Here is a 23674-nt window from a genome sequence, read left to right as displayed (position 1 = left end):
CTCAGCTTGACCTGGGTTGGACCACAATGCTCTGTCCCGGTCTTGAGTAGGATGTATGACCTCTGCTATTCAAGGAGACCCAGAACATGAGTAACTTTTTAGGCTGTTACAAGAAGTATACAATGTAACGCCTGTGCAGGATACAAGAAACCCTCAATAAACCTAGAGATTTTTTTTTTTTTTTTTTAAGGTAATGAATACACTGTCTCTGTTTCTTTTTAATATGACAACAAACACAACCCTGGTTTTTCCCAGTGTTTCCTGGTTTTCATTTGGTTTCCCTATCAATGAAGACAAATTATAATTGGCCTTTCCACAACTGACCTTTCCATTTCTCAGGAAAACAGAGAAATTTCAAAAAAGTCACAGTTAACAGCTGAGTATGGTGAGATTCACCTGTGAGTCCAGACCTCAGGGAAAGAATTGTGAGTTCAAGCCCGGTCTCTCTCTGTCTCTGCCTGTCTGTCTCTGTCTCTGTCTCTGTCTGTCTGTCTGTCTGTCTGTCTGTCTGTCTGTCTATCTCTGTCTCTGTGTCTCTGTGTCTCTGTGTCTCTGTCTCTGTCTCTGTCTCTCTCTCTCTCCCCCTTCCTCCCTCACTATTTTCTTTTCTCTCTCTCTAACAAACAAACATCAGCAATAAAAAAAATAAGAATTTTGTTGAAATCTAGGCATTGAACTACCACAAAAATCCTGGCATCTATGAAGCAGAAGCATTTAAGGCCAGCCTGGGCCATTATTCCAAGACCTTATCTCAAAAGGAGGCAGAGGAGGAGGAAGGAAAAGAAGAAAAGAAAACAGAAAAGGAGCAAAGAAACAAACAATTCATAGTTGAACTACCATTTTTGGTAGGCCTGGGCCTCAGTCTCTTCCCAGACAGTCTGGAGGCTGGTAATCATCCTGAGCTGATGTAACAGGATAAGAACTTACACAAGAAAAGACGGTGCTCTGAGACGAGCTTTGGAAAGAGAGGAGAATGCTGCTCCATCAGGAAACACAGCCTACAGCAGTGAGATGCACAGCTCTGCAAAGTCCTGCAGGCTGTCCATGGCCAGTGGCAAAGGACTGTGTGAATCTGTGAATCACCAGCTGCTTCCTGAGAAGACACAGGCCACCCTTAATGTAGAGAAGCAGGCATGACTTAACTTACACACACACACAGAGAGAGAGAGAGAGAGAGAGAGAGAGAGAGAGAGAGAGAGAGAGAGAGAGAGAGAGAAGGGGAGGGGAGGGGAAGAGGGGAGGGGAGGGGGGAGGGAAGAGGAGAGGGAGACAGACAGAGAAAGAGAGAGAGAGACAGAAACAGAGAAAAAGGGACAGGGAGACAGAGACAGACACAGAGACAAAGACATAGAAAGACACGCAAAGAAAACTTTCCTTAAATGTAATTTATACTAATTTCTTTCTCACGTGAGAATTTAATGATTTATACTCAACTTTAAATAACACATGTTAAAAACTTACACTGTAAATAACTTCCACAAAATCTTGTAGCAACCTCATAGAATATTATCTTTCTGGCTAACAGATAAGGAACAGGGGCATTGCCTTATGTATGGATTTGTTGCTAGGTACAATTCACCATTCAAGTGGGTGATCAGGCGGTTTCCATAGTGAAGTCTAACGGTGTCTAGCACACATTGGTGCTCAGGAAATGAATGAGAAATAGCTAAGAACATCACAAAGACATCGGGCTTAAATTCAATTATCGTAATGGTTTCCATTCAAAATTTTGAGGTTAATTTCTTCTTAAAGGCACCTATGAAATAAGTATTTTAGGGTCTGTTTGGATACTGAGGCAGGCAGCTTGTAAGCTGGAGATTATACCAGAACTCAGGGAAACGCTGTCAAAAATAATTGGCTTTTTCCTCAATAAATGAGGCAAGGCTTAGAAGGGGCAGAATTTTCAAAACATCTCTAACCTTCATTTTAAAACCATATGCCACAGGAGCCCTTCCAAAGGACAACAGGACAGCCACATACACCAGTGCATACATCTGAAACCAAGATGCCATTGGTAGCATTTGTCCTGTGGAATGGTTAAAGAGGAGAGTAAAGAGGCCAGGGAGAGAGCTCCTTTGGTGAAGCACTTGCCTTTGCAAGCACAAGGACTGTAGTATAGTCCCCTAAACCTAGGCGAAAGAAGCTGTGTGGTAGTGTTTACTCGTACTCAGTGTTGGGAAGTGGAGACTGGCAGATACCTCGGGCTCACTCACCACCTAGCCTAGCTTATTTGGTGACCCACACATCAAAGAGAGACCTGTCTCAAAAAAGGAGGAAGAAGAGGATAAGGTACCTTAGGCATCACTCAAGGGTGTCCTCTGGCCTCCATAGGCATGTTCATACACATGCCTGTACACCTATACCCTCATATGCACACACACACACACACACACACACACACACACACACACACACACAAAGATGATAGCAAAGAGGATTTAGTACAGTGCATTTCTAATAGTGATTAATTGGAAACCAACGCAGCTCCATAGGGAATTAGGACTCCTTCCCAGGAGAATGCTTCATATCCATCAGTGATGTGAGCCAAGGATACTACATGACAAGAAAAGCTGCTGATGCTGTATCCTTAAGTAACAAAGCAGGTCATAAAGCATCTTACAAGCACGTTTCCAAGTTTGTAGAAATTGTGTGTGTGTGTGAATATATTAAGCTGTGAAAAGTGATGGACTTTAGATCCAATAACTGGAAATCATTTTTATTTTTAAAAACTGTTGCTTCTGCGCACTTCAGCTTGTTGTACAACTAACTCACGCCTTTTAGAATATACAAAGCCATTTCCCACTTTAGGAACAAAAAGGAGGCAAGTAAGCAGGTCTCGGTCTATCCTCGGGGCCAGTCAAGTCTCCCTATTAGCTCTGCTCAGCAACATTCCATTTATCTCTAGCTCATATATAAATGCTCACAACAGGCACTTTGTGTGCATTGCTTAAACTAGTCTATCAAATTCTCTTTGCAGTCTTCCATTATTATTCTGTCCATAGAAGATACTTTTAGGAGAGGAAAGCACAGCAGTGTGATCTGTCCTCTCTTGCAGTCCTCAGAACGTGAGAGGTCGTGGGAAATTTAACATCCAAGTTTTCTTTTTGCCTTTAAGTCTCTTTCCATCAAAATTTACCACATAGTGTGAGCAATGTGCTTCTGTGCTTATGTGTAGGCATGTGCCGATTCCAGATATAAGCTGGTGTTTATAAGTGCAGTGAAATACTTTTCTTTCCTTTCTCTTTTGGCAAGGTCTCAGGCTGGCCTTGAACTTCTAATCCTCTTGCCTCAGCCTCCTGCATGCTAAGATTACTGGTCCATGCCACCTTAGCTGCTGAAAGCCTCCTTATGTCATGGTGGCTGCCATTTGGACATTTTTCCATACTTCATTTCTAGTGTCTTTGACACTGTCTATATTAATCAGCTTCCTGTTTTGGTCTCCTACCAAATGCCAGGTGCCCTAAGACATGCCACGTCACTGCATGATGACAGAAGCACTTCACTCCTATGTTCAGTGCTCGGCTCTGCGTAGCATTTTCATAGCTACTTCACACGGCCCCAATGAGCTGATCACATTAATTCTCCTACTTTACAGGTGGGAAATCTCAACACCGAGGAAAGTATAGAACTTGCGAACGCTGCCCTGAGTGCCAGTGGAGCTGCAGGAGCATGTGTGCCTCCCTGGACTCCGACTCAGGGGTCCACACTGTTTCCTGCATGTTGTTACTGTTACTGTGGCATCTAACATCAACTATGGACACTGAGCAGGTCACGACTCAACCACAAATAAAGGAGGAGTCGGCTAACCCATGGAGACCCAGTCAGGGACAGCAAAGTGACTCAACTTCTCATCTCACTCCCGTGTCACAGCCCAGAGGCAGTCTGTGACTAAAATCACTCAGGAGCGAACTTTCAGAATACCTCTTCCTCTCAAGCCAGTCTCACCAGGTTTCCTTTCCTGGCAAGTAGGAACTACAAATTAGCCTTAGCAGTTGCTGTAACGTTCAGAGCGCTCTCGACCGTGACCATATTTTAACCACCCCCAACCAGGTTATTCACTCCTGACTTACGAATCCATCTAGAATCTTCACTGTTTCCCTCTAGCACGTAAGGCACCTTGTGCATGAGCCTCTGGCCCTCACTTCCCTTGTAGACCTGTCACCCAGATCCTATGATAAGGACCAGACCACTTTTATCTATCAGCCAACAGCAAACCAGAGGGAGGCCTATACATGGTGGTGTAACACTTTGTTCCATCCTTGTGACTGTAGTCCATGGCACAGAAGTCTAGCTGACTGCTAAAGAGCCACGCTCTCCTTTCACAGAGATGAGTGGCTGATGGAGCTGGCTGCCAGGCTGTACCATAACCTCAGTCTGTCCGTCATCCTCCTCCTCCCCATCACACACACCAAGTATCAACAGGCCTTAGGAGCAGTCCTGACTAGCAGCCTGAAGTAAACACCTTACACTAGTTTCGAGTTCGGGAGTTTAAGAACACACATGTCCTCTTCACCTGCTGAAGGGTGCCGGAGTAACCTGGGAGCCACAAAACAGCAGAGTGTGAAATAGAAGCAGCTGGGCTGGAGGTACAGTGACGCTGGTAAAGAAAGGTCCTTGCTCTCAAGCTCGACAGCTCCAGTTCAACACACACACTGTGGGAAGAAGGAGAGATTCCATACATGTGTCCTCACACATCCACACATGTACCACTGTCAAGTGCTTGGATTTGAATTCACCACTCCCGTGTGTGTGTGTGTGTGTGTGTGTGTGTGTGTGTGTGTGTGTGTGTATGCCAGGTATGGAGGTCAGAAAACAACTCTCTGGAGTCAGTTTCTCTTGTCATCTTGTGGGTTTGAACTCTACCTGCTGAGAGATCTCATGGGCCCAAACACTGCAATTCTTATTGAAAAAAACCAAACCGAACCAACCAACCAGCCAAACAAACAAACAAACAAACAAAAACAGAATCAGGTGTGGTAGCACACACCTAGTTTCAGCACATTTAGAATCTCAGGAGGATCACCATGAATTTGAGGTGAGCCTACTACATTTAAAACAACCCCCCCCCCAAAATCTCAAAAAACAACAAACAAAAATAATGGAAAAGAATAGGCAACCCCTTTGTAGTCTGATTGCTACTCTCAGCAGCTATGAACCATATTTCTAGCCTGATTTTGCCCCATATCCAGCTCTTTTGAGGGACCCGTGGCAATTCTCAGGCACTTTTTTCTCTAATGCCCTTAAACTGCTTCTTCATTCTGCTCCACTCGCTGTGCAATCTGGGCTCCATTGGGGGTAATTATGGGGTTAAAGAGCAAACCAAGAAGTTATTGTGTTCACCTGCCTCCAGGCAGGGCTCACTGGTGTCTTTAAGGAGTCAGTGCCATCGGTTCTCAGTCTTTCTGGCTATAAAATGGGTACTACGATGTGAACAGGGAAAGACTGCTTACACAGTCTGAAGGTTGCCATGGGACAGGCTCACCTCCCCTGTAACGTGTGATAGAGTAAAAGAGCCAAGCATCGTGTAGCATCCTTGTCCTTGAGTCTTGAGGCTACAGAAGCTCTGCTCCAGACCTAAGCCTCCTCCTGGTCCTCTTAGATTGCTCATGCTCCTTATACAGAGGCTGGGAAGCCAGGAGTTATCAAGAGACCCATGGAGGTGGGGGGAGCTCCCAACAGCCAGCATCTTCCCCCTTTACCGGCCCCAGCCACCAGGTAACTGTGACATAACCCCCCAAGTGAAACATGCCAAAGGCCATGCAGGTGGCCTGACTAAAACAGCCAGACTTCTGCAACAAGAGAAACAAAAATAACTCTTGTTCGAACTTGCGAAACTTTAGAATGTATTAGTCTCCTAGGGCAGCCACAGAAACTTGCCACACCTAAATGACAGAAACTCTTCTCCCAGTTTTGGAGGCCAACAGCCAAAACAAAAGTGTCAGCCGGGCCTTCCATGCCTGGTGCCCACTAAGGCCAGAAGAGGGCATTGAATCCTGTGGCGGTCTGAGTGAGAACGGCCCCGGGAGCTCATATGTTTAAATACTTGTTCCCCAGTTAGTGGAACTGTTTGGGAAGTATGAGGAGGTGTGACCTTGTTGGAGGAGGTGTGCCACTGGGGATAGGCTTTGAGGTTTCAAAAGACTTGAGTCATTCATTCCCAGTGTCCTCTCTGCCTCCTGCTTTCCAACCAAGATGTGAGCTCTCAGCTGTTGCTGCCACCATGCCTCTGCTCTGCCATTATGAGTCCTAACCTTCTGAAAACATAAACCCAAATAAACACTTTCTTTTATAAGCTGCATTGGCCATGCATGTTTTGTCAGAATATTGAGATGTAACTGAGACAGATCCACTAGGATTTTAGTTATAGATGATTGTGAGGTGCCATGTGGGTTCTGGCAATCAAACCCAGGTCCCCTGGGAGCACAGCCAGTGTTCTTAGGCCACTGTGGCATCTCTCCAGACCCAGGAAGGGAAATGCAACCATAAGAAAACTAAAAGGAATACCACATTCTTAAAGGCAGTGCTGTCTGTGACGGTGTCATGTCTTCGAATCTCCTATGAGGAAGATATCTAAGTAGAATCTTATTACTTGTTGTTAGAACTCTTAATGCTGTGAAGGTAGAAGGGGGCTGGCTGTGTGGGAAGAAGGGAACAAAGAGAGGGTTACACAAGAGTGCACTGGAACAAGAAAGACAAGTATGGCATCTTTTCTCTAATGTGAAGAATATAGGTATAGGGGAGGGAGAGAGAAAGGGAAGGAGAAGGAGAGGGCAAGAAGGAGAAGGAAAGAGAGAGGAGGAGAGAGGGAGGGGAAGAGGGAGACTACTTGCGGTATGGAAGGGGACCAGCAAATGGGAAGACAGAGGACCAGAGAGGTTAATGAGGAGATGTGAGCAAAGTACAATGTTTGAAGTACAAAGTATATTTGAAGATGCCGTAATGAGACCCAGTATCCTGTAAATGACTAGATTTATAAAGCCTTGATGCTAGTACAAAATGGCATGTATTACTCACTGGGCAGCATCCAGTACTCTAAACACCTTCATCTCCTACTTAATGGACAAGTGTCACTCTCTAATTTCCACACGTCCTTTTCTCCATGTATCGTCCTGTTTGTGTAGAATCACAGCCTCCTTGAGAGTTTCTGGTTACTGTTGTCCCACTTCTTTCTGTCTGTACAGATGGTTAAAAGGAGTGGCCTCTGTCAGTTTCCTCTATTTCCTCTGCATCAACTCGACCTCTAACCCTGCGAGACCTGACTTCCTCCAACAGTTCCTAAAACTGCTGCCTCAAGAGATTCCACGAACCAACAAGGCAAGGCCAACGCTCCTGCTTTACCCTTGAAATGGGGCACCTGGCCTCTCACTGCTGCATCAGCTCCCTTTTCTGGTACACAGACCAGTTTGCCACAGATTGGCCAAACCCTTCCTCCTCTTTACAGTTCTCTTAGTATGACTCACATCCTGAGTGTCCATTCTTTTTCTTTTCTTATTATACATCTCCAGAAGAAAATATATTCAGTGTGTGTGTGTGTGTGTGTGTGTGTGTGTGTGTGTGTGTGTGTGTGTGTCACAATGAAAGCCAGATAACTTGCAGGAATCAGTATGTGTATGTATACTCGTTGTGTGGGTGTGTTTGTGTTTTTGTAACCTGCTTAAACTCTAGAGCTCCTCCACTGAGACCTACTTTAGTTCTTAGCGTAACTGTAGCTCTTCTGGTAACACCAGCTCTTAGCATATCAGAAGCCATTTTGACTCCAAGTCTCCATTTTGATAGTAAGGTAAAATTCAGTTCAAGTTCTCAGGCAAACCAGGAAGGTTCAATGCTTGCTGCTTAGAATAAAACAATAGATGATAAATGTATGTTCTACTTGGGTTAAAGATAAATGATGTTCTGTTAGAGTTAAGGCCGCAATATCCTGCTATGTTCCTTACTCCCAGAGAGCTGGAAAGCCTCCAAGAGCTCCCCTACCCTAAATCCCAGACAACCAGCTTAAAATGCTTTGTCTAGCTACCTGGACATTGGGCTCAGAACAAATTCGATTGTTCTTGTGTTTAGCTAATCAAAATGATGTAATGCTGCCCCCCTCTTGCTTCCTACCTGGTAACCTGGTTGGTTGTTACCTGGTTATGTTTTTCTTATAAAAAGCCTGCCTTAGGAGCTTTTAAAATGTTATCAGGATCTTTTAAAACTTTCCTGTCTTTCTTAGTGTAACTATATAAGACATATAGACTTTTACATCAAAATATCCAGCAATGACCTCTCTTGGATTCAATAAAACTGAAGAGAATGTTCAATAAAAATATTAGATTTCACATGTTCCCAATTAATTTCTGTTGGTTTAAACAGCATCTTAAGTAGCTCAGGCTGGTCTTGAACTCCTGACCCTCCTATCTTCACATCACAAGCGATAAGATTACAGTGTGAGCCAAATTTTCATCTCCAATTCTTTTTTTGTTTGTTTTGTTTTTTGTTTTGATTTTTGAAGACAGGGTTTCTCTATGTAGCTTTGGCTGCCTTGGACTTGCCTCAAACTCACAACGATCTGACTGCTTCTGCCTCTCTGAGTGTTGGGATTAAAGACATCTCAGCTCAATTTTTAATCATCATGTAAACCTACTTCTATGAAGACATTTTCATCTCTACTAAATACCTCCAACTATGGAGACATTTTGATTCTCTTAGAAGTGCCCCACACTGCACCAAACATCAGCCCCAGCTCCAAAATTAAGCCCGAGCTGCCTCTTCTCTCTCCCTCCCATCAGCCCTCTGGTCTTGCCCTATCAGCTTCACCTGGACACCATACCACTTCCCCCTGGTCACTGGTTCCATTCCTTATTTCTCTATGTAGTAGAATGGTACTTCTTTGTTCCATGATTGTGAGATGTGTGTCCATGTATGTACGCATATTCCCATATACATGGGTGTAGATGTGCATGAATAAAATCAGAGGCCCCAGGTTAACACTGGGAGCTTTTTTGTACACTCTATGCATCATAAACTGAGTCTGGCTGCTAGTTTGGCTAGCAGGCTTGCTTAGGGATCTCTGTCTCTGCCTCCTGGCATGGGACTACAGGACGACCACCACGCCAACCTAGCTCTCACTGGGGATCCAGACTTTGGTCCTCATGCATGTGTACCAAGTGCTTTGCACACTGAACCATCTTCCTAGCCCTTGACTTATCTTTCAAACATGAAAGTCAATCACTTCTTACTTCTATTCCACTTAATAATGCGTGCGCTTCCACGGCCTCTAGGATTCTAGGGCTGCCACCTGCTTCTTCTCATCTCTGCTTGACTCCTCCTCTTTACTCCAATCACATGCTTGTTTGTCTTGCTACACACTACACGGATTCCTGCCTGCCTTGGCCCAGAGATGATCTCTCAGATACTTTAGGTTGGGAGTGCTGTCTAATGTGTCCACACCTCATATGCCCTTTCATACACTGAACAGCCTTTACCATGACTGGTACATCCTTGTTCAGTTGATGCTTTGTTTCTTGTCTGCTCTTTAGAATATTTCTTCTTTCAGCACAGGGGCCCAACCCAAGAGCTTATTAATGCAGAACTGCTGGCACCTGTGGGACTCCAGGCTCCCCAGTCAACCTTGGCCCACTCTTCATGAAGAGTACCCAGCTTCTGCTGAACATGTCACACATGTAAACATGTTCACATGTTACACAGCAGAGACCTGAGAGAAAACCCAGCGCCTCAATGAAGGCATGTGCTAAGGGTGGAGCACAGCAGTACAGGGTAGCAAGGTGGGGCAGAATTCTTAGGAGGAAGCATTTGCACCTACGGTCATTCCTCTGAGTTTCTCTGGTATGAGCTGTGGTGCATCAGATAGACCAGACATGTAGAGAGCGGGGGTAATGGTTCAGTTATATCAGCAAAATATCCAAACAGACTGATGAGCAGACATCAGCCCTGTGCTAACCCACATGCTTTTCTACATCCTAAGGCTTGGAGACAAACATCTTTATTCTATGCTTTTAAAACCATGACTTTTAAAAATAAACATGTTACCATGGCTCAGATGCATATCTCAAATGCATCATGGGATACAGCCAGCTGAGGGAGAAATAAAAAAAAAAAAAGTTAAAAAAAAATTATCCTGCCTGGACATTCCAGGAAAATGAGTAGCAAGATTATAATGTTAAGGACTGACTGGAAAATACTATCAGGTTGCACATATTATATAAGCGATTGTTGTTCTTTCTAGTCCCCCATGAGCAGCACCATGCAAGTTAGTCTGATAAAGACGCCTTCCTGAAATCACTTTCAAAACCTCTTTCGTCATTTTGTTCTCAGAGCAATTTGAGAAAGCATCGCCAAACAGATCCAAGACTTTATAGTCATCTCCCCTGGGTTGCATGTAAGTCCTCACAGTTGCCGAGCAAGAGTACTACCACGGACCTACATCACCAAGCCCCATTTCTAATATTTAATTCAAGCTGATATTTTGATATTACCTAATTTAATGGGCTTGTTTGAATGTCAATGATAACACAAAATATAATTCTTATAGATAAGTATGCAACACACACACACACACACACACACACACACACACACACACACACACCTACCTACCTCAAGTGCAACTTCCTGAGAGTGGTCACGTGAGGGAACAGAAAGAGAAGAGACTTTTACGTTTGTCAGTAACATCCCCCTTTGCTAACTTAAATCTCTAAAACAAAAGTAGTAAGACCCTGATGCTGCCAACTATGTGTTCACAGGCAGAGGACTCACAAATCTTTGCTACAAAATTATCAAATGGTCTCTGGTCTCTGGTTCTCATATTCTCTCCACCTCTTTCTCTCATCCCCCGTCCTACCTAATTCTCTTCTCTTCTACTCTAGTTCTACTTTGTCTCTGCATATTAATATATCCTATTGGCCTTTCCTTGAAAGGTCTTCTCTTCCTTCCTAGTCTCTTAGTAGGCACTTATCCTCTGTGGTTATTCAAACCTTAGCACATATTTTGAAAGCTTAAAAGTTAATATCTGCATGTGAAAAAAAGTATACAATATTTGTTTTGGAGGGTCTAGGTTACCTTACTCAGGATAATATTTTTTTTTCTAGTTTCATCCATTTACCAAGGAATTTTTTTATTTTAATTTTATTAATTTATTCAGATTACAACTCAATTGTTATCCCATCACTTGTAGTCTCCCATTCCTCCGTCCCTCCTGCTTTCACCCTATTCCCCTCCCCTAGGTCTAAGACTGAGGGGGACCTCCTCCCCCACTATATGGTCATAGGCTATCAAGTCTCATCTTGGTAGCCTACTTATTCTTTCTTTGAGTGCCACCAGGCCTCCCCACCAAGGGGAGGTGGTCAAATATGGAGCACCAGAGTTCATGTCAAAGTCAGTCCCCGCTCTCCACATAATTGTGGAGAATGTCCTGTCCATTGGGTAGATCAGAGTAGGGGTTCAATGTTTACTGTTGTATTGTCCTTGTTTAGTGCAGTAGTTTGAGCAGATGTCTTTGGACCACAATTCACCCATCATGATGTTCTTCTTATAAGTTTCTAGGACCCTCTGGGTCCTTCTATTTCCCCATCTCCTATATTTCTCTTACCTAGAGTCTCAGTAGGATGTCCTCACATCTATCCTAATCTCCTGGGAAGTGAAGACTTTTGTGGGACATGCCTTTTAGGCTAGTGCCCAATTAGCTGAGTAGTATTCCATGGTGTAAATGTAGCACAGTTTTTTTCTCCATTCTTCATCTGAGGGACACTTAGGCTGTTTCCAGGTTCTGGCTATTATGAATAAGGCTGCTATGAACATGGTTGAGCAAATGTCTTTGTTGTGTGCTGGAGCATCTTCTGGGTATATTCCAAGGAGTGGAATAGCTGGGTCTTGAGGAAGCCCTATTGCCAGTTTTCTGAGAAAGTGCCAGATAGATTTCCAAAGTGGTTGTACCCGTTTGCACTCCCACCAGCAATGAATAAATGTTCCCCTTTCTCCTCACTCTGCCCAGCACATGATATTATTTATGTTATTGATCTTGGCCATTCTGACTGGTGTAAGAGAAACGTTAAGGTAGTTATAATTTACATTTTCCTGATGGCTAAGGAGTCAAACGGTTCTGTTTCTCAGACATTTTTGTTTCATCTTTTGAGCACTCTGCTTAGTTCTGTAACTGATTTTTTAATTGAGTTATTTATTTGCCTTTTTTTTTTTTTTTTTTTAGTTCTTTATATATGCCAGGTTCTAGCCCTCTATTAAACGTATAATTGGTAAAGATCTTTTTCCAGATTTTAGGTCACCATCTTGCCTCAATGATGGTGTAATTTGTTGTACAAATGCTTTTCAGCTTCATGAGTTCCTATTTATGAATCGTTGTTCTTAGTAGCTGTGCTATCAGTGTCCTTGTTCAGGAAATCCTTTCCCGGAATGAGTTTGAGCCTATCCCCTCACTTTTTCTTCTATCAGATTCAGGGTATCTGATCCTATGTTGAGATCCTTGATCCATGGGGAGTTTTGTGCTGGGTAATAATGAATATGATTCTATTTTCATTCTCTTACATGCAGCCATCCAGTGTGGCCAGCAGCATTTGTCGAGGATGCTGTATTTTCTCCACTGTATAGTTTTCGTTTCTTTGTAAAAAAGAAAAAAGTCAGGTGTCAATAGGTATATAGACTTATGTCTGGGCCTTCCATTCGATTCCACTGATCAATGTGTCTCTGTTCATGCCAATACCATGCTGTTGTTTTGTTTTTAAATTACATCTCAGTGATACAATTTGGTATCTGGGATAGTGATGCCTCCAGCAGTTCTTTTATTATTCAGGATTGTTTCAGCTGTCTTGCTTTTTTGTGTGTGTTTCCATATGAAGTTGAAGATCCTTTTTCAGCATCTGTGAAGAACTGTATCGTAATTTTGATGAGGACTGCACTGAATCTGTAGACTGCTTTTGGTGGATAGCTGTTTTAAAAACATTAATCTTACCCGTCCATGAGCAAGGGAGACCTTTCTATCTTCCCGCGTTTTCTTCGATTTCTTTCTTCAGTGTCTTAAAGTTTTTATAATACAAGTTTGTTTGTTTCTATTTATTTAGTCCCTGAGTCTGATAGTTTCTTCCTGTTGTTATAAAACTTCCAGGTGTTTCTAGGTTACTAATATGAGATCTCTCCAAGTGTTTGTGTAGGCACTTAGTGCTATGATTTCCACTTAAAATTGCCTTATTTTATGATGAACTTGATGAGTATATAAGTATAATTATTTACATATATGAACTTGCATATAAAATAGCCTATGAACTCTAAAATCTCCTTCATTGTGTTCCATAAGTTTGGGTATGTTGTGTGTTTCATTGCTATTCAATTCTAAAAAGGTTTTAATGTCCTTCTTAATTTCTGTCTTGACTCATTTTTCATTTGGTAATGAGTTACTTGTTCAGTTTCCACAAGTTTGTATATTTTCTGTTTTCTGTTGTTAATATCCAGCTGGTGGTCAGATAGGATATAGGATGTTATTTCATTTCCTTCATATTCGTTGAATTAAGAAATTTATATTTGTATCCAAGTATGTGATATATTTTGGAGAAAGTTCCATGAGCTTCTGAGAAGAAAGTATATATATTTTTCGTGCTTGGGTGAAGTGTTCTATACATTATCTGCTAAGTCCATTTGATTTATGATGTTTTTGACTTCAGCAGTTCTCTGTTTAGTATTTGCCTGGACGACCTGTCTGTTAGCAAGAATAGAATGCTGAAGTCATCCACAATCTCTGTGTGAGGTTCAACAATGTGATTTTTAGCTGTAGTAGTGCACACACACATACATGCACAGAGGCACAAAAAGATAGAGATATAAATGTAAAAGAGGAGGGAAGAATGGAAGAGAACAGAAATAGGGGTCTTGGAAGACAATTCAATGTGTTGCCATGCAAGGGTGAGAAGGGGAATTCAGATAGCTAGAATCCAGGTAGGGGCCAAGTGGGTTCTCATGACTTCCTATAATGCTAATGTGTGGAAGGCAGAGACAAGAGACCCCTAGAGCACGGTGGCTAGCTCAGGGTTCAGCGAGAGACCTTAAAGAAGATGAAAGTGACACCTGATCTCAACCCGGAGCTCCAACATATATGTACGCATGCACGCACACACACGCACATGCACACACTCACATACACACATATACACACGTACCCACATACAATCATACACAGATAGATATAAAAAAGCAATTATTAAAAAGAGATGGAGGAAGAAGTTGTGTTTGATTACAGCTCTGTATTTCTTAATCTAGTTGTAGTTGGCTTTGGTAAGTTTTAGTCTCTATCATGACAGAAGGATGGGAGAGGACGCCAGGAGCTTTGAGAGGTTTTAAAGCAGAGACACACGCTCTGCCCCAGATGTCAGCCCCACAGGAAACGGAACACAAAAAGCAGGAAGAACCCTCACATTCTCCATTCACTCTTCCCCAGCGGAAACGTATAATAAGTCATGTGACTTGAAATCTTAGTTGGTAACAGAATTTTATTTAAGATGGTTGGGGTTTATACACTCAAAGGAGTTGTTGACTGAATTAAACTGTTAAGCAAAGTAAGCAAAACAAAAGCCCCACAATTTAAGGCCTACAAATTAAGAGTTTACCACAAAATCAACAAAGAAGGTGTTAGACTAGCCTTATAGTTGTGTCATTCACCTACTTATTCAAAAATAAGGTGGAAGGAAGGAAAAAAAGGCAACCGTTAGTGACTTATCATCTTGGGCTGCACTTTAAGTAAAAAGGAGAAATGCATGACTGCTTTTGTTGCTTAAAAAAATATTTCAGAGGTGACTCAGTGGCCTGGGAGAGCAACTGAACAAGAGGTTAGAAACATTTAGGAAAGGAGTCAAAATTAACAAATGAACACTTGAAATAATGATGAATTTTTGATAAATGATGCTGGCTGGGTATAGGGTGGGCTTAGAATGCAGAGAAATGAGCATTCGTGGGGTCAGAGATGGGAGCAGAAAATGATATACCTCTTCTGGTAGCCAACATGGTAATAAAAAACCCCAAAGAGTTACAGCCGGAAAGAACTAAAGCTCAGTGGGTAAGGTCATGAGGACCTGAGTGTGGGTGCCATCATGGCATGAGTGCGAGCTCCTGTAATCCCAGCTCTAGACAGCCAGTCCAACCAAAACCAAGAAAAACCTTCCACATGAATATGTAAGTGCATACACCAACATACACTCTACACATAGGCACAATTCACATAAAAAAAACTCTTAATTTCAAAAAACAATTCTACTAGAAATTTATATGGGAGTATTTTCAGAAGCAGAGAAAATATGCTTAAGACCATTCTATCAAGCTCTACATTATTTTGAAAAACTGGAAATACCTTAATGCCCAATAATAACTACTTCAGTACATTATAATACACTTGCATTATTTAAAATATAGACCTACATTAATTGACTTGGAAAGCTGTTTACACATACTACACTTAAAGATAATACTGTAGCACGCACAAGATAATTTTGTTTTTTAAAAAATTAAAAGTGTATGCAAATGTTAACAGCTATTATTAATTTATGAGAGGTTGAAATGGTATTTTTTTTTTCCCCTTTGGCTTTGCTATTTTACTTTACTGTTCTTTTGATTTAGATGTTTTAAAATTTTTTTTTCAAGGGAACAAGAAAATGTGGGTCAGGGAGATGGCACAGCAGGTAAAAGCACCATCTTGCACAAACCCAGTTATCTGTGTTCAGTAACATGCTTGTAACCCAAGGAAAAAGCCAGGTGCAGGGGTGCACATCTGTAATCCCAGCACTCTTCCTGCGGTGAGATGGGAGGTAGAGGCAGGAGAAGAGCAGGTGAGCCAGCTGGCGTAGAGTACACTCCGGCAGAAATGAGAGACCCCCCCGCCCCTTAACAAGAAAGAACACGAGAATTGACTCCTAACAGTTGTCCTCTCATCTCTATGCACAGCTCACGCACACACTTACACGCAGTGCCTTCTGCTCTGCTTGCAACTTCTGTTCTTCCTGCTCCCTGGGGTAATTACTTCATGGAGTTGCACTTGGGTCCCATGTGCACGAGTGCGTTGCAATCTGCATTGATGAACCTCAGTTAAAGAACAGAGGCCTGGAAGCTGGGCGTGTGGTAGTGTGTCCTTGCAATCCAAGCACATGGGTGGATTTAACATGAAGACCATCATGAGTCTGAGGCCAGCCTTTGCTATACAGCAAGCCAACAACAGGTAATAAGCCTGGATGCTTGTAGGACCAGAAACAGTACATTTCTCTTGCTTTCAACCTTTAATAAGATTGCCCAAATATTAAGTATCTAGCTGTTTGCCGTTGAAAAGACCCAAGTGGCCTGCTTCTTAAGAGTTCTCCAGCAAGAAGATGGATGAGCAGGGTCATCTCCGGCCTTTCAGGCCTGTTAAAGAGGATGAAAATAAAAAAAAATCTATGTGTTTGTGACGTCATCCTGTCCCTTATCCAGCTCTGTGCGGAGAGCTGGGGCAGGAGACCTTGTCTCTGAGCTCTACCTCTCTCCCTGCGGGGAGCCATATGATGCTGTGTTTCCTCTCCATAAGCCCACGAGAAAGTAATCACCGCCTCCCCAAATTCCTGTGAAGGGCCCTCCACAAGACAGGTACCTGCTTTTAACCACTGAGGTATCTCTCCAGGCCCGTGTTGTTGTTGTTTTCCTTTAAACTTTATTTTATTGGTTGCTAGTGTGTATATGTATGTAGGCATGACACCAGAGGACAACTTTATAGGGTCAGTCCTTTTCTTTCATCTCCAGGTGCATGTGGGGTCTGGGCGTCAAACACAAGTCACTAGGTTTGCACAGCAAGACCCTTTACCCCTCAACCATTTCCCCATCCCCCTTTACCTTTCCTTTCTTACTTTTTTTTTTTTTTTTTTTCCTTTTTCAGTACTGGGTGTGGTCCATGCTGGACAAGTGCTCTGCCACTGAGCCATACTCCCAGCCCCCATTTTACATTTCATTTTGAGACAAGATCCAAGTTGCAGAGGCTGGATTTGATCTTGTGATCCTCATGCCGCAGCCTCCTAAATCACTTGAATTACAGGTTTTTGGTAACTTGGGGTGGTCCTTGAATGAAACCTTTATGTATCTTTATTCTTTTATGGCACCTGGTTTTATCTCCCACAAAAATCATCCTAATGATTACTGGTATGCCTAATGCTTTGTTCCACTTTAAAAAAAATTTTAAATTCTATTATTATCGTGTTGCATGGTATGTGTGTATGAATGTGGGTGCATACCTATGGAGAGCGTGGAAAGGTCAGGGGACAACCTTGGACAGTCAGTTCTATCTTTCCATCGAGTGCTAAGCCGTCTGACTTTCTCTTTTTAGAAAATTTAAATGTTTAATTATTTTAGCTTAATTTTACTAACGAATAATAACTACTTATTTACTGAGTATAGTGTGATGTTTCAACATATGTACAATATACTAACCAAATTAATAATGAACATTTCACCTGTTATCATTTCTTTGTTATAATTTTCTTTGTGAGAATCACATACATACATACATACATACATTCATACAATAAAATATGATCCTATCCATCCATTTCCCTCCTCCAATTCTTCTCATATCCTTTCAGCACGTCCCCTCTTCCAACTTCATGCCTTTCTTTTTTAATTGTGCTAAATCCACTCAGTGCCGCCCACGTGCATATGGGTGTGGGGTCGCCCACTGGTATATGGGGAACAACTTCAAAAAAGAGTGATTCTCCTGGCTCCAGTAGCTAGCAGCTGCCACTAGCTCTGCATCAAGGGGTGGGGACTGGAGAGCGCCTCCTGTACAGTGCTGGAATTTTGCCTATATGACACAATATTTAGTAGCTAGTAAACATTGTTACTTCTTTGAAACTAAAACCAAGACACATCGTGATATAGTGAGTAGGAGGGGGGATTCTGGAGACAGATGGCCTGAGTATAAATCCCAGCTCTGACTATAACTGGTCTCTGTTCTGTTTTCCCCATTTATAAAATGAAGACAGTAATTGTTCCTAATTCATGGAAGTGGGTGAGCTACGAGATAAACATTTAGATCCATATCTGCCGCAGAATAAACATGGTAGCTTGGATGAGAAATGCTCGCCACAAGCTTCGGTATTTGAACCCTTGATCCCTTGTCAGGGGGGTGGTGTAAACTTGCTAGAGGAAGTATGCCACTTAGGGCAAGCTTGAAGGTTTACAGCCTTGCCCCACTTCCAGATGGCTGTTTCTGTTTGCAGTTGAAGATGTGATCTCTTGGCTTCCTGCTTTCACAGCTTGTTGCCATGTCTCCCCTGCCCCGCCCCACCCTCCACCCCCGATTATGGACTCTCCCTCTGGAGCCATCAGCCAATTTAAATTCCTTCTTCTGTAAGTAACTTGCTTTGGGTCATGAAATTTTATCACAACAACAGAAGAGTTAACTAAGACAGGAAGAACTATAAAAGTGTAAATCTTATTTTCTACTTCTTTTAATCCTGGGTGTCCAGAAAATTATTAATCCGCCCCTAACAGCTTATATATTTTCTTTATTTATCTAAAGTTCTTTTTTTTTTTTAACTTTAACATCTGATCAAGTTCTATACCTGTTCTGTGTTTTAAAGAAACAAGTGGGCTAAGATATGGCTCCCCATGGTAAAACATTTACCCAGCATGCATAGGGCCCTAGGCTTAATACCCAACACTGCATAAAAGGGAAAAGAAACCAAGGTATTGTTTGATGAATCTTCACAGTATTAATAATAATTTCCAGCATCTAAAAAGGCAGCAAATTCCAGTAATCAAAAAGCAGGCTACCAAAAAGAGACTTGATGCCCCATGAGCATATACAGGGGGAAGAGGTCCCCCTCAGTCACAGTCATAGGGGAGGGGAGTAAGGGGAAAATAGGAGAGAGGGAGGAATGGGAGGATACAAGGGATGGGATAACAATTGAAATGTAATATGAATAAATTAATAAAATATATATATATTGTTAAAAAGCTAATTAACAGGGGAATGCTCCGTGAAGGACTACAACACATCTAATACAGCAGTCCCTACAGTGCCAAACACAAACACTGTGACTACCTACTTCACATCTAGTCTTTCTTCCACATGACACTCATGGAAAGACTAAAATCAAGACAAATGCATATTGCTCATCAGAAATTTTACTCTTCTAACTCAGGCGAATTCAGTGGTAGAGTTTTTGTCTTCTATCCCCCTGTGCTTCAGGTCCTAGAGACATGTTTCAATATATCCAACGGGAGGCGTGGTTAACTAGATGCTCCTAGCATAGGATTTCTAGCATACACATGTATACTTACTTATAAGAGCACAAGAGAGCCAGAACAGCCACGGGGAGACAGCTGCTAGCAGCATTCACGACTTCCTCTGGCTTTGGCCCTGCACTGGGCAATGCTGCTTGCAGGAAGCCACAGAAATTTGAATGCATGGGGAACATTTTTCAGACTGTAAGACTGCTCATTCCTTGTTGAGGCTGGGGCGCAGAGCCAAGCTCTTTGCAAATATAATCTTTAATATCTCAAATTACAATACTTCATTAATCCGAAGAACAGTAGTTCGCTCTACAAATATCTTAAGGAATATCATTGTTAAATAGAAAGGTGGAAAATATGAAAGTGTACTAAAAGTCCTAATGGGCATATTTCAACACAGTCTTACTTTTGGAATTTGATCTATTTTAAAAACTAATAGACACAGCGGGCACTGTGGCATACGCCCGTAATCCCAGCACTCGGGGAGAGGGGGCAGAGCTCTGTGAGTTCGAGGCCAGCCTGGTCTACAGTCCAGGATAGCCAAGGCTACACGGAAGAAACCCTGTCTCAAAAAACAAAACACAAAAACAAACAAAACAGAACAGAACAACAACAAACCCTAATGGACACACATGTAAGGTAAAAGATTCTCTCCATGTTGGACACTGCGAAACAGCACATCATTTATATACTATGCGCTTCTCAGAAACAGAACTGTCAATGTTGGCTTTGAAGTGATTTTTTAAAAGTTAATTCTTCACTTTTAAAGGAAAGTCTTATAACATGCAGATCAAAATAGCATAGGCCTAATGAGGACAGCTAGCCTACGATCAATCTGTAGTCCTAACAGCCACTGGTGACTATATGGCCTTTAAGAAACTGCACGGCCTTGTGCAACGACACCTCCGGCTTCACTTTCCCCTTCTAGTCTAGTTTCATTTCTCTCTCCACGGTAGCACATCTCCAGCTTAGGGGAGGAAAGAGTTTATTTGGTTTACAGTTTCAGGTCACAGCCCATCATTTTGGGGAAGTCAAGACTGGGACTCAAGGAGCTAATCATATACAGAGCATATACCCACTCCGAGCTTGTTTACGTAAGCTTCCTTCACTCTTACGAAGCTTAGGATCAAATCCGTGAAATGGGTGCAGCCCACACCTGGCGAGGTCTTCCTCCACCAAACAACAATGAAGAGAATCTAACACAGACCTGCCCACAGGCAAAACCAATGTAGACAGCACGGCACCTGTTGCCACTGAAACTCTCTTCCCAGGTGACTCTGGATTGTGTCAAGTTGACAAGTAGAGCTGAGCACGCCCTCTGTACAGGACGATTGAGTGTCCTAAGGTTTTGTGATAACATGACACCTGACACTCTGCATGCAACCTTAAAATGCTGGGTTATAATGTTGTGTCAACACTAGGTGCGTTCTTATTAATCCGCTCTTCTGAAACTTATTCCTGTCACACACTTAGCATTTTTCTCCCACCCAATATACAAAATGACATTAAAAGGGGGAAAGAGAACTCTTTTTTTAAAAAAAACACAATTTATACTCTTTTTCAGGAGATTAGAAAACACCTTACATTTTACTTTCCTACGTAGGCACTTCTTGGTCAGATTAGAACAAACATTCTGTTCCAAAGAGTATGTTTGGGTTTTTCAGCACAATGTTGGACACATGAGAGACATCAGCCCCAGGAAAGCTGCAGGTGGCCGCTGGCATCCCCATACCCAGCTCCAAATGGTTTCTGTCTGGAAAACACTCCAACTTCAGCTCTCCTTACCTTTTCTTCTTAGGCCTTCAGAGACGGGGATGTTAGTGATGACAATGACCATGGTGAAGCTAGCGGTACTAGCGGTACAGAGAGAGCAGCTAACACTTACTTACCATTTACCCTGAGCTAGGCATTTAAGCACTCTGCCCCTACTCTACTTCACTTAATCCACCCCTCTAACAGTCAGAAGAGGGAGAAATAGGGTCAGACATTATGATTACTCCCACTGACACAAGAGGCAGGTGCAATAGTGCACATTTGCAACCCCAGCAAATAGAAAGCTGAAGAAAACTGGGCTCAGTGGCCCACGCTTGTAATCCCAGCACTCTGGAAGGCAGAGGGATCTCTGTGAGTTCAAGGCCAGCCTGATCTACAAAGTGTGTCCTGGACAGCAAAGGCTACATAGTAAAGCCCTGTCTCAAACAATCAAAACAAAAAGAAGATGAAGATGAAGATGACAACAGGGGAGGGGGGTTGGGGAGAGAGAGAGAGAGAGAGAGAGAGAGAGAGAGAGAGAGAGAGAGAGAGAGAGAGAGAGAAACAAGATGAAGCAGAAGTTCTTGGAGTTAAAGGCCAGTTTGAGTCTAAAAAAGGGGAGAAGAGAGAGATCAAAGTTGAGAAAAATTTTAAATGCACATGCTCAATGGTATATAGTTAATTTGCAACAAAATATGTAAGTAAATTTGATTGTAACCTGGCTCTTGTTTTGCTTGGGTGGTTGCTTCTGGTTTGTTTGTTTGTTGTAAGGCCTCTGTATGTGGCCTAGGCTGGCCTTCAATTTGTGATCTCTTTGTCTCAGCCTCCTGAGGGCTGGGATTACAGGCAAGTCCACCACATCTGGCTAAATGTATAACCCTTGGGTTACACCAATCCCATAGATGCCTGCAAGGCTGCCTTCAGGGTGAAGCTAGGTCGGGGCCACTCTCTTCAGATCAGTATCACCCCTCCTGAATCTGCAACATCTTCCTGCCCTTGTTCGTTGTTTCCTGGCTTGTTTATTTCTCATGACAGAGACAAAAGTAAGGAGAAAGCAGCCAGGCAATCCTAGCCACCAGCAACGCCTTAGAGCAGCCCTTCCTGCCCCACAACAGCCACGAAAGCCTGATGAGGAAAAGGGCTCCGATAGGAAGACTATAAATTGTGATATAGTTTATGACTTTAGACTAGTACCCTTTAGCCTGCAACATTTGCATACAGTCCACATTAATAATTAAACTATTTTGACAGATGAAATAGTGAGGGGAAACAAATGGTTTGCTCACAACTACACAGTGACGCTCCATAGGCCCCCCTGTACTCCTTATTGCTCACTTTTCACGGATGGTGATTCCTAGTGCCTCAAGCCTCCTAGTAGTTCAAAGATGAATTACTGTAGACCAACTTCCCACAGGCTCAAGTGAAAAAAGAAGAAAAGAAAAGAAAAAAACCAACCTGGAAACCCTCCAGAGGGCTGCCCTTCACAGTGGAGTTCCACATTATCTTTTAGCCAAGCAGTCTAGATTTCCCAGGTCAAGGCAAAAAAAAAAAAAAATACCCCTGAATAATTGTCAGCAGTTTTCAGCGGAGGAGATGCTGCCGTTCAAGTCTACCGAGGACTCTGAGCAGTCTAGTCAACTTACAGAGATGTAGCGTATGCAACTCTGATTATAAATTGGAGATCCCTGAGTCCTTCGCTTTGCTGGAGTGCTATAAATCTTTAAACGTCAGCCACGGCTCGTTCCTTTTGCTTATTTAAATGAAGAATTTTAAAAATCACTTTTTCCACTTCAGGGCTGGCTCCTTTTGGACCAAGGATTAAAAATAGCGATGTCATCAGGAGCCAAGATCTTTTTTGGAAGGGGGAGTTGAAAGAGCCCTAACCCTGGGCCACGGACCGATCTGCTTTAAAGCAACGCTGATTTCAGCCACTTCACTTCTTTCCCTCTTTTTCCGGACTGTAAGGAAGGCGCAATTTGTAAGACAAGTCCCGGGGCGCGGCACTGTGAACCCAGCGCGCACTGCGCTCTCAGGACCCCGCCACCTGTCAGAAGAGGGAGGGTGGCAGGAGCCACGCGCGGTTGGGGAGGTGGCGCGGGATGACGCCGAGGACCAAGCTGAGTCCCCCGAGCGCTCGCCGCAGCCGCCTCTGGAACCCAGGCGCCCCGCCGCGGACTCGCCCTGACCGGTGCTGCCTTACCTGTTGATCTTGAGCGCGAAGGCGCGGCGCTCGGCGCTCGGCAGCGTGGCCATGGGGCTCGCGGGGCTCGACGGCGTCGGGGCTCCCGGGGCTGCGGAGGGACGGGACCGGGACGGACAGCCGCTGCAGCGCCCGGCCGGCCGGCCGCCAGCCTCATCTGTCAGCCGCGCCGGGAAACTTCCGCATTTCCACCTTGTCCGCGCAGCTCCCGGGGGGGAGGGCTCTGCACCGCCGCCTACGGCGCCGCCCGGCCTGGCACGCACCGAGCGCTCGGCGAGGGCGTGGACTCCGCGCCGAACCGTGCTCCGGATGCTCTGAGTAGCCGGCCGCAGGCGCTCGCTTCCCGCCGCTGACCCGGGACGGAGAGGAACGCCGGCTGGGGAGCCGGGACCGGGAGCGTTGGCCGGAAACGGAGCGGGTGAGCAACGCGCGTCCGGGCCAGAAGCAGCCAGGGGCCCGGGAGGGGCCTCCCTGTGGGTT

General features: G+C 43.6%; 1 protein-coding gene across 1 annotated transcript in view; it reads right to left on the bottom strand.

Moving 5' to 3' along the window:
- Dock8 (dedicator of cytokinesis 8) overlaps positions 1 to 23315 on the bottom strand; it is a 197930-nt gene extending 174615 nt beyond the window's left edge. Inside the window, exon 1 of the mRNA XM_051146278.1 lies at positions 23195 to 23315. Coding sequence (XP_051002235.1) covers positions 23195 to 23247 — 53 coding nt within the window. The 5' untranslated portion in view covers positions 23248 to 23315. The remainder of the gene's footprint in view (positions 1 to 23194) is intronic.
- Positions 23316 to 23674: the final 359 nt, after the last annotated feature.

The sequence above is a fragment of the Acomys russatus genome, chromosome 5 (assembly GCF_903995435.1).
Source record: "Acomys russatus chromosome 5, mAcoRus1.1, whole genome shotgun sequence".
NCBI classification, from domain to species: Eukaryota; Metazoa; Chordata; class Mammalia; order Rodentia; family Muridae; genus Acomys; species Acomys russatus.
The sequence above is the reverse complement of the archived record's forward strand: the minus strand, read 5'-3'. Positions and strand labels throughout refer to the sequence as shown.